The 14,739-nt window shown below is 43.2% G+C and overlaps 2 protein-coding genes across 3 annotated transcripts; one reads left to right on the forward strand and one right to left on the reverse strand.

The window, feature by feature from the left end:
• Window positions 1-2,659: 2,659 nt before the first annotated feature.
• serping1 (serpin peptidase inhibitor, clade G (C1 inhibitor), member 1) lies at window positions 2,660-10,604 on the reverse strand. Its single transcript, XM_030351129.1, has 11 exons — window positions 10,495-10,604; window positions 10,237-10,284; window positions 9,693-9,801; window positions 9,223-9,378; window positions 7,930-8,241; window positions 6,940-7,155; window positions 6,388-6,531; window positions 5,687-5,890; window positions 5,224-5,363; window positions 3,984-4,206; window positions 2,660-3,141 (listed from the first exon to the last, which is right to left on the reverse strand). The coding sequence occupies exons 1-11, from the start codon at window positions 10,534-10,536 to the stop codon at window positions 2,894-2,896; spliced, it is 1,842 nt and encodes a 613-aa protein (XP_030206989.1). The 5' UTR covers window positions 10,537-10,604; the 3' UTR covers window positions 2,660-2,893.
• A 615-nt stretch (window positions 10,605-11,219) lies between these two features.
• Window positions 11,220-14,529, forward strand: tmem134 (transmembrane protein 134). Of its 2 annotated transcripts, none has more exons than XM_030351138.1 (8): window positions 11,220-11,423; window positions 11,783-12,037; window positions 12,123-12,190; window positions 12,278-12,364; window positions 12,681-12,757; window positions 13,259-13,303; window positions 13,799-13,852; window positions 14,138-14,529. In XM_030351138.1, the coding sequence occupies exons 2-8, from the start codon at window positions 11,822-11,824 to the stop codon at window positions 14,218-14,220; spliced, it is 630 nt and encodes a 209-aa protein (XP_030206998.1). In that variant the 5' UTR covers window positions 11,220-11,423; window positions 11,783-11,821; the 3' UTR covers window positions 14,221-14,529. The 2 variants fall into 2 exon arrangements, with proteins under 2 accessions (XP_030206998.1, XP_030206999.1); XM_030351139.1 differs by having other exon boundaries at window positions 11,226-11,423; window positions 11,806-12,037.
• The last annotated feature ends 210 nt before the right edge of the window (window positions 14,530-14,739 follow it).

Below are 14,739 nucleotides of genomic sequence, written 5' to 3' on the forward strand. Positions count from 1 at the left end.
TAGAGTTGGTTATTCTGAGTTTGTGTGTGATTGGTTGGATGTTTGGATTTGATCCATGCAGAATGGGTGCCAGACGGCCACTAGGTCGACAGTTCAGCTGTAGACCGAAAACATGTTGTTACCACCTCCATCTCTTCGATGTCCTGTGTGTCATAGTTTAGTTGTCTTTCAGTTATTCGGTAGTTGGCAAATGTTTTTCAACGAACCAACCCTACACCCTAGCGAGGGAAGAAATGTTGGATGTGGCCATGGAGATAATGCTCTCCTTGGCACGTAGTGAAAATAGCGTGTTGTTGGATATACAACAGATATTTTCATATTCATTTTGGGTTCATCCACGGTTCCGTGCTTTCAGTCAGTCTTGGCGGACATCCAAGGGACACCCACTTGCTCCTGACTGCTTGCTTTTCACATAGGGACCATCAATAAACTACTCTGTTAATTTCCTCTGAAAAATGGCTTATGCTCAATAGCTTCCATGGCATGGGATGAAAAAAAAACCAAACCTATGCAGAACTGTTCTACTAGGTGGTACTAATTAGACACACTCAAGGATAATGTAATTGTTCCACCTACAATTATATTCGATTTTTTGAAGAATCACATTACTTTCCTATAGAAAATGGCATTTTGCTCATTAGCTTCCATGGTATGGCACCAAAACACATCAAACCAATGCAGAACTGTTCTACTAGGTGGTACTAATTAAACACATCCAATGATAATATCATTTTCTGCACCCACAATTTTATTCGATTTTTTAAAGAATCACATTTATTTCCTATGTAAAATTTTATTTTTGTTCAATAGCTTCCATGGCATGGGACCCAAACACCTCAAACCAATGCAGAACTTTTATACTAGGTGGTAATAATTAAACACACCTAAGGATAATATAATTTGTTGCACCTACAAATCTCTTTATATGTAAAGTTTTTTTTTTTTACTTAATTCATTTTCAATAGTTTCGGTATAAAGCAAACAAATATCGCTGACACCTTGACACGATACAAGGTGTATCGTGCTTTCCTGGGAGCCAAAAAACGAAAGTAGCATAATGGCTCCCGCAGGGATAATTATTCCTATCTTACATATAGCGTTATCGGAAATTTCTTTTTTCGAAAGCATCAGACTTGAGCTGCCTCATGAAACCAGATTTGCAATGAAACTCAAACACTGTTTGCCGTTTTATAACTAGCAGTGCAGGCAGCCACCAACAACGATTGACCTGATTGATTGCCACCGATCAACAGTGCGGCACTATACCTCTATCGGCCACACTTCATGGGGCGTACTCAGGCCTTCTATGGAGAAAATTGATATTTAACAATGTAGATATGTGAACGATTGTCTATAAACGTTAGGTTTGTGTCAGCTTTTTTTTCAGCTAAGAGCGGAATTGCTCCAAACAAAGATATGCGGCCCAATGCCGTTGATTTGGAAATTGATCAGATAACCCGTATTATTACAAATAAAGTGCTGTGTTTTAGCGGGATTATCTTGTAGCAGATTATCTACCTACCGTAGAAAAAAAGATAGAGGAAATAGCGAATTCTTTCTTATTCATTTGGCTTTGTACACACATTTATTGATGGAAAAAGAGGGTCTGATAAACTGTTTTTATTTTTAACACTCAATTGTCAAAGCTTAGTCAACATTAAGAATAAAAAAAATTGATTTAACATGTGATGCCCCTTTGCAGAATAACATTAAGTGTTGGTGATGATGAGTATGTTGGTAAAAAGTAAGGATGATATTTTTTTTTTACCCAAACTATATGCTTTTAGCGCCTCGCCATTTAAATTCACCCTTGAGTTGAAATCCTTGATAGGTTTTGGGTTTTGAACCAACTTTCGGTTCACCAGAGGTGGCCTGTCTTACCGCTGAGCAATTCGACCCCCCAGGCTGCAGCAGTGAGTTCCGGTTCATACCAGATAGCCTACTCCTGGAAGGAACTCCACTGTATCACCATTTGAACTGATAATGGAACGTATTTACTGTGATGAAAGGCTTATTTTCTACTGAGAATCTTCAAGGATTCATAGCTCCCCTAATTTTAACTGAATGATGAATTATTGGGTTTTCGTCATTGAATCTTATTGCATTATGTCTGTGTGAATAAGACAAATTCAAGGTCTGTTTGCTGAGCTTTGCCAATCGGTTATTGCTAAAAAGAATTTATTTTAGAAGCTGACATTTTCTTAAATAAGGTTTTCTGGGAATGGGAGGAGGAGAGAGGCATTGCGACAAAGAATTCACCAAGGGCATCCCTGTGAATAAATTTTGCTGTCACTGTTGATTCTGTGGTATGGGCGCCATCTTGTGGTGGATATGTTTTTTTGACACGCACAAACACGCACACGCTGACGCAAATATCTCCGCAAGTAGGTTTTCACAACAACGAAAGTTTGACTTTATTAGAAATACAAGTGTTGCTTCATCGTTGGGTACACATACCCAGTGTTCTGTTCATTGGCTATTTGAAAGATAAGAGTCAGGGCATTGCTCTCTCCCTCTCAATCCCCATCTAGTTCTCCCTCCCACACACACACTCTTTATAACCATTGATTTTCTTTCTTTCTGTCTCTCCCATTCTCTCTCTCTCTCTCTCTCTCTCTCTCTCTCTCTCTCTCTCTCTCTCTCTCTCTCTCTCTCTCTCTCTCTCTCTCTCTCTCTCTCTCTCTCTCTCTCTCTCTCTCTCTCTCTCTCTCTCTCTCTCTCCTCCCTCCACCCGTTTTCCCCTCTTCTGTCCTCCTCCTCTCTCTCCCCTCCACTCTCTACCCCAGAGAGGTAGGGTCACTCCATATCACCAGGTCGAAGGGCAGCCCCATGTCTCCCTCTCTGTCTCCCCCGCTCCCTCTCTCTCCCCATTCTCTCTCCCTCCCCTCCCCCCTCAGGGCTGGGTCACCCTCCCCATGAACAGCGGCATGTTGGCCTTGTCACTCCACAGCAGCAGGACGAAGGGCCGTGTGGCGGAGAAAGCGGGGAAGCTGCGGGAGAAGATGGTGGCTGTGGCGGCTCCGGCCTCCACCCCCTCCTCCGTCAGGGCCAGGAAGGCCTGGTGACGGGCCCCGTCCAGACGCACAGGGCCCTCCGCATGGAGCCCACACAGGTTGGGGCCCTCAAAGAGCTCCGACAGGTCTGAGGTGGGGGGGGGAGAGAGGCGGGGGTGAGGTAGGGGGTGGACGGAGGTAGTGGTGTGTGGAGGTTGTGTATTGGGGTGTTGTGGTGGTGATACGGTTAGAAGAGAGAAGAAGAGAGAGAGACAGGCAACTTGGAAGATGGACAAAGAACTCGATATGTTTGACGGAAGAGAGTCGTTTGACGGAAGAGAGTCGTGAATCCAGGGGGGTCTGATCGTCACTCAGACGATCAGACAGAGCATTAATTAACATTAGAAAATGCAGTAATAAGCACTTACTTACAATTAGCTAATTAATAGTTAAATAACGGTCTAGTTATCCTTTTCTAATTGTGTTCATGTTAATTATGGTATTCATTTATACATTATGTAGTAAGGTTCAGATTTACACTTACCCAAACCCCCAAGGGTTAACCTCTTAAAAGGTTAACCCTCAGGGCAAGGGTTATGGTTAACCCTATAATCTTAATTAACAGCTAGTTAGCTAGTAAACATGGATCCCAATTAGTAAATGATTAATAGACAGTTAGTACATTGTTAACTGTTTGTTGCTTAATACTGCATTGGTAAATTATTGTACTCTTATTGTAAAGTACTCGTCTTCTGGGGGGAAACGGCAGAGAGCCTGAGTCGGAAACCCCAGAACTGAAGGGACAGAGATACGCCTTGTTCGTTACGGAGATATTTTACCCAAGAGAAACTCCTTTTTCAATAGTAGACAATCCTTTCAGAAGGGAAATTGGGGAACCCTAAACAGTGTTGCAACACGATTGGTTGAAACAAACGTGAAGCAAAATAAAAACAAATCCAAAAGCAACACCGGGGGGGGAAAACAGCCCACCTAGCTTCCTGAGCAGTGTGCTCATGTCCGTCTGCAGGTCCAGCCGGATCTTGGGGAGGGTGACCTCGATGATCTCCGGGGGGGAGCTCCGCAGAGCCTCCATCATGAGGGCCAGTGAGCGGTCGCTAAGCCCCTCCTCCAGCTGCTGGAGGTCAGAGAGGCTGTGGGTCCTGGGCAGCAGGATGTACAGGCTGGTCTGCCCTGTGAGAGGGAACAGCATCACCTGGTGGACACGCACACACACACACACACACAGACGCACACACACCCACACCCACACCCACCCACCCACCCACACACACACACACACACACACGCACACACACATATCATATCATACACATAAGAATCAAACACACACACAGATGGAGAAGGTAGAAGCGATGGGTTCGGTGTGCGTCTGTGCGGTTAATGCATGTTTGTGCAGGGTTCGATTTGCGTGGGAGCTAATAAGTGGCTGCCTGAGCCCCCTTGAAGCAGTTAATCCATCCACCTGTTCGGGCACTAGGATACATGATGAACATCCATTAGTTTAAATATTGCAATGTTTCCGGCAAAAAAGTATAAGAAAAATGTATTTAAAAAAAAATAAGGAAACTATTCTCTCTCGTGAATGACCATAATGGCTGTGCATGTGTGCGAGTGCGTGTCAGTGTGTGTTGGATTCAGAACATGTGGTCATGACCAGTGAAATCTCCCTCTCTCTCGGGCACCTGCACCGGGTAAGCTATTGTTTATTTATCTCTGCCCCTACAATTTTTGAGACCCCCACAAAGCTCAGATTATTACTCGAACACTGTGTGCGTGTGTGTGTGTGTGTGTGTGTGTGTGTGTGTGTGTGTGTGTGTGTGTGTGTGTGTGTGTGTGTGTGTGTGTGTGTGTGTGTGTGTGTGTGTGTGTGTCTTGGTGAGTGATGCATGTGTGTGTGTTTGTATGTAAGTGTTCCATTTGTGTGTGTCTGTTTGTGTGTATGCATGCGTTTGAGTTGTGTGTGTGCGTGTGTTTGAGCGATGTGTGTGTGTGTGTGTGTGTGTGTGTGTGTGTGTGTGTGTGTGTGTGTGTGTGTGTGTGTGTGTGTGTGTGTGTGTGTGTGTGTGTGTGTGTGTATGGTGTATGTATGTGTGTGTGAGTGATACATGTATGATAATGTGTTTGTGCATGATGTATTTATGTGTGTGTGAGTGATACATGTGTGTATGATGCGAGTATGTGTATGATGTGTGTGTTCAGCGTGTGTTACCTGGGCCTTGAGCTCAGGGATGTACTTGTTGGAGGCGCTGTGCTGGGAGCTGTAGAGGACAGGAACCGTCTCCGTGTCTCCGTTCAGCTTGGTGAACACTGCCGTCTGGTTCCCACTCTCGAACTTGGTCTTCCACCGGCCTGCAACACACACACATACATGCAACATATGCAGCACACACACACAAGCCCACATACATACACACACGTAACACACAGATATGCAGCACACCCGTACACACACATATATACACACACACATTAAATACACACACTCTCCCCCCAAACACTCCCCCCATACCACGTTCCCCCCACACACACACGCACACACACACATTGAGTACACACGCTCCCCCCTCCCACAAACACAAACACACACATTGAATACATCCACTCTCTGCCCCAAAACTATGCACGCACGCACACAAACACACACACTGATACACATACTGTCCCCCCCTCACCCCTGAAGGCGACGGCGTTGAGCAGGAGCAGCTGTGTGTCAGGGTCCAGGGTGTCCAGCAGGTGGGTGATGGTGTTCTGGGTGTGCTGAGAGACCCAGCTGTTGATCATCCGGGCGTTAGCCAGGCCGTCGGCCAGCAGGGGGGCCGGCTGGCTGGAGTAGAACTTCAGAGTCTGATTGAGGAAGGACTTAGTGAGGGTCAGGTCTGGGGCGGAGAAGGATAGATGAGAGAGAGGGGGAATATAGTAGGTGGGGGGGGAGGGTAGTTTGAGTTCGAGTTCGGGAGGATAGTTGGGAGAAAGGGTGAGGATAGTTGGGGGGGGGGGGGGGGGGGGGAGAGGATATTTGAGGGGAGAGAGTGAGATTAGAAGGGGAGAGGGAGGGGACATATGGGAGAGCGGGTGAGAACAGATGGGGGAGGGTAGAGGGTTTAATAATCGGGATAACGTACAGCGAGCCAGTCATTAACACAAAGCAAACCCTTTAAGGGTGATTTAATACCCCTCGCTGCTCCCGTTGAAGTTAAATCTGCTAATCTGAATTATGCAACAATGCTTTGTGCATTGATTTAAAATGTTATTTACTTATACTAAAAATTTAACAATGCTGTGGTTAGATTGTATGTAAACCATTATAAGGTGATTATAACAACATTAGACAGGTGAATAAATAGAAATGGCCATATGAGTTGGTGCGTCGAACTTGGGTTGTGGAAGATCTGCGAGGCCATGTTCAGGGATCCGTGGAGATCGTTCCTCATTCTGGCCATCTGCAGGTGAACGCAGTGGAATTCTCGCGGCAGGCGCAGCGCGTTCTCCAGCTTGCCGCGGGTGGCGCCACGCGCCCCTGTGACGTGGACAACGGTGGGTGACGTGCATTATTGCGGCGAAAACAAGTGACAATTACATCAGTTAAATAATTGTTCACATCTGCAGGTGAATGCAGGCGAAGAACGGTGGATGACGTCCATCATGGCAGCCATAACAACAGTGACATTTACAGAGTTTTTTTGTTTTTGGATTTATTTAGTTTTATGTGTTTTTATTCTGAACCGGACTGAACTGCAGACTGAGTCGTTCTGAGAAAAGGTGTGATGCATGCTCGTGAGGTGAGATAAGGTGTTTCAGCTACCCACGGTCCCCTGGAAGGTCTTATTGTATTGTAAATATACTGAAAGACGTGTGGTTGGTGGAAGTCACTTGAGGTGACACACTGAATATCAACCGACCGGCAGTCGATATTCCTATTTCCTACCGAGCAACAGGTGCGTCAACAGGCTGCCGATGCTAATGGGAGAGTAGAGCAGATTCCCAGAGGGGCTGAGCTGCTGTAGATGGTGGTAGAGGCTCGTGGAGAACTCGGCGAGAGACTCCTTCAGGATGGCCCTCCCGGAGCGGTTGTCCGTGTCCAGGCAGGGCTCCCCGGCTGAGAGGAAGCCCGCGCACGAGTGGGGAGCCGCCGTAGGGGCAACTGAGAACAAACATAAAGTGATGCTAAAGAATAACAACAAGGATTCTGAGATTGATTTTACTTATTATATTGATTATATTGATTCTCTGGGAAATAACTTGAAGTAGGCTTTAGTAGCTGGAAGTAGTACTTTTAGGAGCTTTGTCCCCAAAAGCTTGCCTCTGAATTCAAGGTAAAAGCATACTATATTCGGCTCTTTTTAAAGTTCAGGTATAAAAGCTTCTGCTATTTCTGGTCCGATTGGTCCTTTTCGACACAGACAATTCAGTTGAAAGTAATTGGCGATGCTTTTATGCTCTTGCTGTCTACATCTCACTTATTACCACCCAGATATTCATAATTCATTCTGTGTTATCCACAATTCTGCAACATCTTCCTGATAGCAAAGAAGCCAAAGGAGGACTATTCTCATTCAATAAATTCTCTCTCAAGCCATATCAGTGAAGGTTATGAGCCTTGATCGAGTTGAGTGCCCGAAGTGATGTTGGATGTGGCCGTGATGCAGTGCTTGGCCCACTACAAAAAATAAACAAGGTTTAAGCGTCCATGCATGTCTCCCGTTCCTTGCGTACGTATTAAGGGATGATTTGGAACTCCTTACTGAGTCTACCCTTACAAAACAATACTCTAACCTCCCTACAGTATTCAAGTCTCTATGGCAACTACCCTTTAGAGTGCCAGTCTTCATCAACCTTTATGAACATAATGGACCAGGATATCATGATGTTTGTTCAGGGGGTTATTATGTCAAAGTCTCAAAGATCCAACCTATACCTTCCACGATGAGCTGGATGGCGCTGAATATGCTCCCGTTGACGGATTCACAGCGGTACAATCCGCTGTCCCCCACAACGGGGTCTTTGATGGTGATACTCTGGTCATTGTTGCCCGGACTGCCGAACACCCACTCCACTCTGTTGGCGCCGTCTTCCTCCATGCCGTCACTGGGCCTGAGCAGACTTGTGTTGCCATCGGGGCTGACCTTGTACCACTGAGCGTAGGTGTCTGACTGAAGGTGGGCTGGTCTCATGCACATCAGGTTGATGTCCCAGCCTTCGTTTATCTTCAGGGTGTAGGCTGTCAGTTCTATGTTTCAATAAAGTTAAACAGCACCCATTTTACAACCAGGTGTGAGGCTGATTAATCAGTGCCCTTTCAAATCTTTCCACTAGTGACATCACACTTGGGAGTGTTCACCATCAGAGGTATTATTCACCTGGTGACCATCTTGGTTCAATCTTGGTTCTACATGCAGGCTGGGAGGGGGAACTGAATGCGGAATGTCGCAAGATGGTTGCTTGGTTCTGAAAGGTTTTTTTTAACCTTTCAGAACCAAGGTTAAAAAATGTACTACCCTATTTTCCGATCATTTTGGGTCCAAGGGACTAGTGCAGACAGCAGTTTCTGAAACTTGTCCAGAATTGAGCTAGAAAGCTGCAGTCGTGATCTGCATGAATAGGCTTAAATGTAGTCCAATGTGGTGTGCCAATGTATGTCTTCCAAAGGGGCTTGTATTATATTCTAACATAATGAATGTTTTTCTTCCCTCATGCTTTTCTATTGTGTCAAACCGAGTCTTCCTCATGGGAAGTCTCAGGGGAGTTTAAGTTGCAGATTGAGATTGCAACCTTCCCTTGAGCGAGAATTGGTTGGACACAAAAACAAACAAACCGGGATCAATTTCTCTGTAGGGAGCCTTTCCATAATGTTAAAATAAAATAGGAGCCTGACACTGGTAAAGTTAAGCACTTTTAGAGGACATACATTGACGGGGCGCTAAACCTGAGGAGATAACATTGCAGCCGGTTTTCGTAGATTAAAAGTGCAGAGAAAATAGGATCCTGGTGGAACAATCGCAAAGTTGGTCCACCAGGGAGAGGACCCGGGGGGTCGATCTACCCAGCATACATCTGGGTAAATTCTCCCACTTGTGATGTCAGAAGTGGACAAATGTTATAATGGCATGTCATGTTCACACCAGCCTCTGGTGATTAAGCAGGAATAACAATGTCAATAGGTATGTGGTTAAAAAGGGATCTTTGTGTGAAGAAGGAGGAGGGTACTCACTCTCTACTGTAATGGTATGTGTGTTCATCCACACTATGTTTTCCTCCCGGGCAAAACACTCATAGACTCCCTCACTGGCGGGAGTGATTTTAGATACGGAGAGGAACATGCTGTTCTGCTCGAACTTGAAGTTTGGAGAAGGAACAATGCCTTTTCCTGTTGGGAAGCCAAATGGAAATTTACTGTACTATTTTACTGTTTTAGTATTTAGAAACTTTTATCATAAATTCTTAATTCACATACATATTATCAATGAGCAGGTAGGGGCTCGGGATACAGGTGAATTGCAAAACCCAGATCCTTTTGCCATGGAATCAAACACCCATTAGATTACTCTGGGCCCCCAATAGGCTTTTATTCTTACAATATTCTGGTCCCTATATAGGGTACATGATGCTTACAATGGGTAACTAATGTGTTGAATTAATGGCTTTGAACTGTTTTATATTTAAAAAGAATAATCATAATACCATTGTGTTTCCACAAAATGGGCAACTGGTCGATGCCTCTTTCACTTGGAAAACAGGGCAGTACCAGTGTGGAACCAGCTGCAGCATGGAACTTTAATGACCAACAACGCTGTAGATATATTCAGGTTAGGAAACTGTTTTTGTGGAATCATTATAGTTACACAATTCATTACAAGCCAACATTTGTATTTATTGCCCCCCCCCCCCCCACACACACACACACACACACACACACACACACACACACACACACACACACACACACACACACACACACACACACACACACACACACACACACACACACACACACACACACACACACACGCACACACACCACACACATCACTTGTGGGATATTACCCACAAAAGTGCAAGAATTTTCACACTTTATCTACAATCAATATTTGACCATAATGGTCATACGATTGTCCAGAACATTAATGAATCCCTGTATAAATGATGATTACTACCAAACCTTTCTTGCTACCATTTAATTTATATTTTTTGTCAAATTTATGAAAGGTCTCAAGGCTGTGTTTACCTCAAAGAGGAGCTGTAGCACAAACACAAATATGGTTTGATATCTCATCTGAAATAAAGTAGAAAATGTCAATAACAAGTTATTATAGTTGTTTTTAAAACAGCAGAGTTGATCTCTCTCAACACATTTCATTATCAGATGGACTCAATACTGGACCTTCTCCAAATATTGTATCCAGTTTCATGCGCTTTTGTTTAGTATTTAACACACCTTATTTAACCAAAAATATCATATATACAGCGTTATAGGAAAACTTACATTGACAGAACTTCCAAAAGCATCAGACGTGAGCTGCCTCATGAAACCAGATACAAACTGAAACTCAAACACTGTTGGCTGTTTTATAACTGGCAGTGTACAACCACCTAAAATGGCTAACCTATGAATGTTGATTCAGGGATGTTTGTTTGATATTCTGCTCTTCTGATTTAGAGGAAATCACATGATTTTCAATGCTGGCAGCAACTAATGAGATCTTCTTTATTGATTTTGTATTTTACCATCAGTAGCATTTGTGTAGAAATGTATGTATGTATGTATGTATGTATGTATGTATGTATGTATGTATGTATGTATGTATGTATGTATGTATGTATGTATGTATGTATGTATGTATGTATGTACAGTATGTACAGTATGTATGTATGTATGCATGTATGTATGTATGTATGTATGTATGTATGCATGCATGCATGCATGCATGCATGTATGTATGTATGTATGTATGTATGTATGTATGTATGTATGTATGCATGCATGCATGCATGCATGCATGCATGTATGCATGCATGCATGTATGTATGTATGTATGTATGTATGTATGTATGTATGTATGTATGTATGTATGTATGTATGTATGTATGTATCAATATATTTATGTGTGGAGGATGAAATTAAAACAGGCCCGGTTTTTATCCAATAGCATTCAGGTTTTTTTGCAACTGATCGACAATGCTGCACTCTACCTCTATCGGCCCCACTTCATGGGGCGTACTCAGGCCAGTGTAATCGAGGGCCAATTCAACGAAAGAAGAAACACAAAAGTTTTAGAAAGTTTTCTTTGGCAGCCAGATGCCCTCTATGATTTTATAAAAACGCGACACAGATATTCAACCATGTAGATATGCGAAGGATTGCCTATAAACGTGAAGTTCGTGTCATCTTGTCTTCAGATATTTTCAAAGAGAGTAAGTTTACGGCCGATCAACTGACTTGGTAGCGGAAATTCTCCAAACAATAGCTCAGCATACGACCTCGTCGACCTAGTGCTTTTGGTATGGAAACTAATCGGATAACGTGTAGGCTATTATTACCAATAATGTGTTTAAGCGCGACAATCTTGTAGGCCTATCTTAAAAACTATAAAATGTAGTGGTCTTTTTTCATTACATTGGCTTTGTACGCACATTCATTGATGGGATTAGAGGGTCCGACTAACCCTAACCCATTTTCAAGGTGCAGTGTTGACAATCCGCAACACCACGAAACACTGATTTCACAGCTCATGAAATTGTACAATCTCAATCATTCCCGTCCCTTAACGCAGTGCGCTCCAACCCACTGGGCCAGGAGGACTTCTGAGACCATGGCAACGCAGTTCAGCATCGATGACGCGTTCGTTCTGGACGGAGAAGAGGATGTGGCGGTGTCCGACGGAGAACGGGAAGGATGGAATAGTCGAGAAAAGGACAGAGAAGCAGCAGGAGAGATGACATTTGGTCCCTTGTCTTTCACGAAACCTCAGAGCCACCCCTCGCCGGCAACCGCCGGCTCTGCAGACCACAGCAATCTCAAGTATCAGGTAGATGGCCCACTCTACTCACACATGCATGCAAATAACAAACCATCACAATGACTCCTATGTGTTGTAAACATGACCCTTTCAGAATCTAGAAAATGAGGACGTTTTGGGAAGCAGTGGGCATTCCTCGTTCAACAACTTCTTTAAAATCAGGTCAGTCTTTCAATTCTAACTTTTAGTTGGTTCTATCTATGCAAAATGTATGAATAATGCTGATATTCTTTCTACCCTTCCCTACAGTGACCCTTCCAACCTGTCTTACTGTAGCTCGCAGTGGTCTTTCAGTACCCTGAGCTCCGTCACCCACCTCTCCGCACACTGCTGCGGGTAACTGACTAACTTTAATACTCCAATGACAAACACCCTTAGCCACTGTAAGACGATCCTGCCCCTATAGGAAGGTTTCACAATTAGGACACAATTATTCCAAGATGCCTGCTTGGTGCTTATTCGCCATTTTTACAAGGAAAACCTTTTTTTCGTGGAAAACTAGTACGGAGATGGCTACCTTGAACCCACTAGTGTACACACTTATGTTTTTCATTGTTTTGAAATAGAAAAACCCATATAAATAGTAACGTTTGATTTGACAAGCATGTATTAAATCAGACACAAACCCATGCATCATTGTGCTGTGTATCAGGTGGATGTCTCACCCGCTTGTCAAGAAGAACTACAGAGTTGTCCTGGCTTCGTTCCTCCTGCTCATCACTGGAGTTGGTATGTACTGCTTCATATCATGTACTGTTCTATTTGTGTTCTTACAAACGCACACACGAATGCACAAACCACTTTGTATGGAAATATAGTCCCCCCTTGAGGGAGCTCTGTTCTGTAGTTTGGTTGCTCTCAGGTGTATTGATTGTCCTGTAAACACTGGTTGAGAATGCCTGAGTGTGTGGGCACCTGGGTATGGGCATTTGTGTGCGTGCGTGGGAATATTTCTTTGGTGCTACAACCTTGGAGGGGACATGTTGTTCTCTCTCCCCTCAAATTTGTGATGAGGAATTGAGTGTTTGTTTTTCCCTGATTATTATTAAATCTAGTCTATTTAAATCTATTTTACCTCTGTTTAATTCGGAAAATGAATTCCTTCAGGGCTTTTCGGGGGGATTTATGTGTGTTTGTGCCGATGCCCTCTAAGTATACACCATTAATAAGATAAGGAAGAATGACAATTATTTTCTTCTGTCTGCTCCTTATCTCACATTTGTTTTTCAGCCCTTATTTTTACAGGCATTGTAATCCAGTTAAACCCAGACGCAGGTGAGAACAAGCACATGACAAAAACAAGACCAGAAAACAACGGCTTATCCTCAAAGAGAAAGGATTATAACTTGGCATTCATGGTACAAACTTTCCTGCCCCTAATGCATAAAGGAGGGCAGTAAGTCAGGTTTAGCGGACTATTTACTACAGACTGGAATGATAAATCAGTGTTATTCCACTTTAACCTCATGTTCTAGCAAACGCAGTAGGAAAAACCAAGCCACATGGTCGGCCAAAGTGGACAACATGTATATCATAAAACCTACCGCCTGCCACCTACCTCAATGCAGTCCATTTCACACATTTAGAACTATACCACACTATCATACACTATTCTATTCTACTATTCTAAACAAACACTCCTCATATATTCTGTATCATTTTCAAAGGTATGTCTTCTTGGGTGTTGTAGTTACAAAAGTAAAAAAAGAAGTATGAGTAAGTTATCAGCTATAATGATTAGATTATAAAGTAATGGATCTGTTTGTGCAGGTGTTTCAAGTGCGATTTTCTTTGTTCCCGGATTCCTTCTCTTCATACCCGGGGGTAAATATTTATTTTGGATTTCATCCCAAGTTATGTTTACAACTGTACTGTCGCCAGTTGGAGCATTGGGAAATACAATTCTAAAGGGCCTCGGCTATGTCATGGTTGATCGACTGATCAACTCCGGCCTACCAGTCGGTACAGTCCCAACAGGGAGTTGATCTATCAAGTATACATCTGATTAGACACAGCAACTGGGGGTGGGCACTGGTTACTAGTGGATCGATTTTTGAAATGTACTTGTTGTTCTGCAACGTTAACGGTCTTGCTCTGTGTTTGTTCCAGTTTACCATGTGACTTACATCAGCTGTGCTGTTCACGGGAGGCGGGGCTTCAAATTCTTCTACCTGCCTTACTTTGAAAAATGATCTGTGGTTCCAACTCTACATCTTGTCAGTATTTACTGATCTTGTTTTCCGTTGCTATGTTTTTTTTTTTCCACACTTTGTTCAGTCTTTATTGTAAAAAGAAACACTAAATGAATTGTCCATCATATGTTTTAACATGTCATTATTATGACCACTTGTTAATTTTAACCACTTGAGTGTTACATTTTTTTTTCACTTTATATGCGTTGTTATGATAATATTTGGTAAACCTGTGGACGCTTCAAATATGTGAATGATGACATAGAAATGTGAAATAAACAAATTAACTTTTTGTATAGTAAAAGAACAGTGCCGATATAATTGTCTCATCTAACACAACAACACCCACCATTCCACCATCATTTAGCATATGCTTTAATCTAGGTTTCGACAGGCATTTTTTCCCAAATATTAACGAAAAGGTAAGGGTTCGGGATTCTTGCTCAAGGAAGCCTATAACTGTGTATTTTCTGGTAAAAAACACAATTACCCTGCACTGATATCAAAATGTAACATAAT

Source organism: Gadus morhua, chromosome 3 (assembly GCF_902167405.1).
Source record: "Gadus morhua chromosome 3, gadMor3.0, whole genome shotgun sequence".
Taxonomy (NCBI): domain Eukaryota; kingdom Metazoa; phylum Chordata; class Actinopteri; order Gadiformes; family Gadidae; genus Gadus; species Gadus morhua.

Excerpts from the sequence above, each read along its gene's own strand:
- serping1 (XM_030351129.1), bottom strand. The coding sequence starts at position 10,536 with ATGAGGCAGCTCACGTCTGATGCTTTTGGAAGTTCTGTCAAT. Across the intron at positions 10,285-10,494 it reads CTTTTGGAAGTTCTGTCAAT|ATGAGATATCAAACCATATT; the intron begins GTAAGTTTTCCT and ends ACTTTATTTCAG. Across the intron at positions 7,156-7,929 it reads CATCCAGCTCATCGTGGAAG|TTGCCCCTACGGCGGCTCCC; the intron begins GTATAGGTTGGA and ends GTTTGTTCTCAG.
- tmem134 (XM_030351138.1), top strand. The coding sequence starts at position 11,822 with ATGGCAACGCAGTTCAGCATCGATGACGCGTTCGTTCTGGACGGAGAA. Across the intron at positions 12,365-12,680 it reads CTCTCCGCACACTGCTGCGG|GTGGATGTCTCACCCGCTTG; the intron begins GTAACTGACTAA and ends GCTGTGTATCAG. Across the intron at positions 13,304-13,798 it reads CCAGTTAAACCCAGACGCAG|GTGTTTCAAGTGCGATTTTC; the intron begins GTGAGAACAAGC and ends CTGTTTGTGCAG.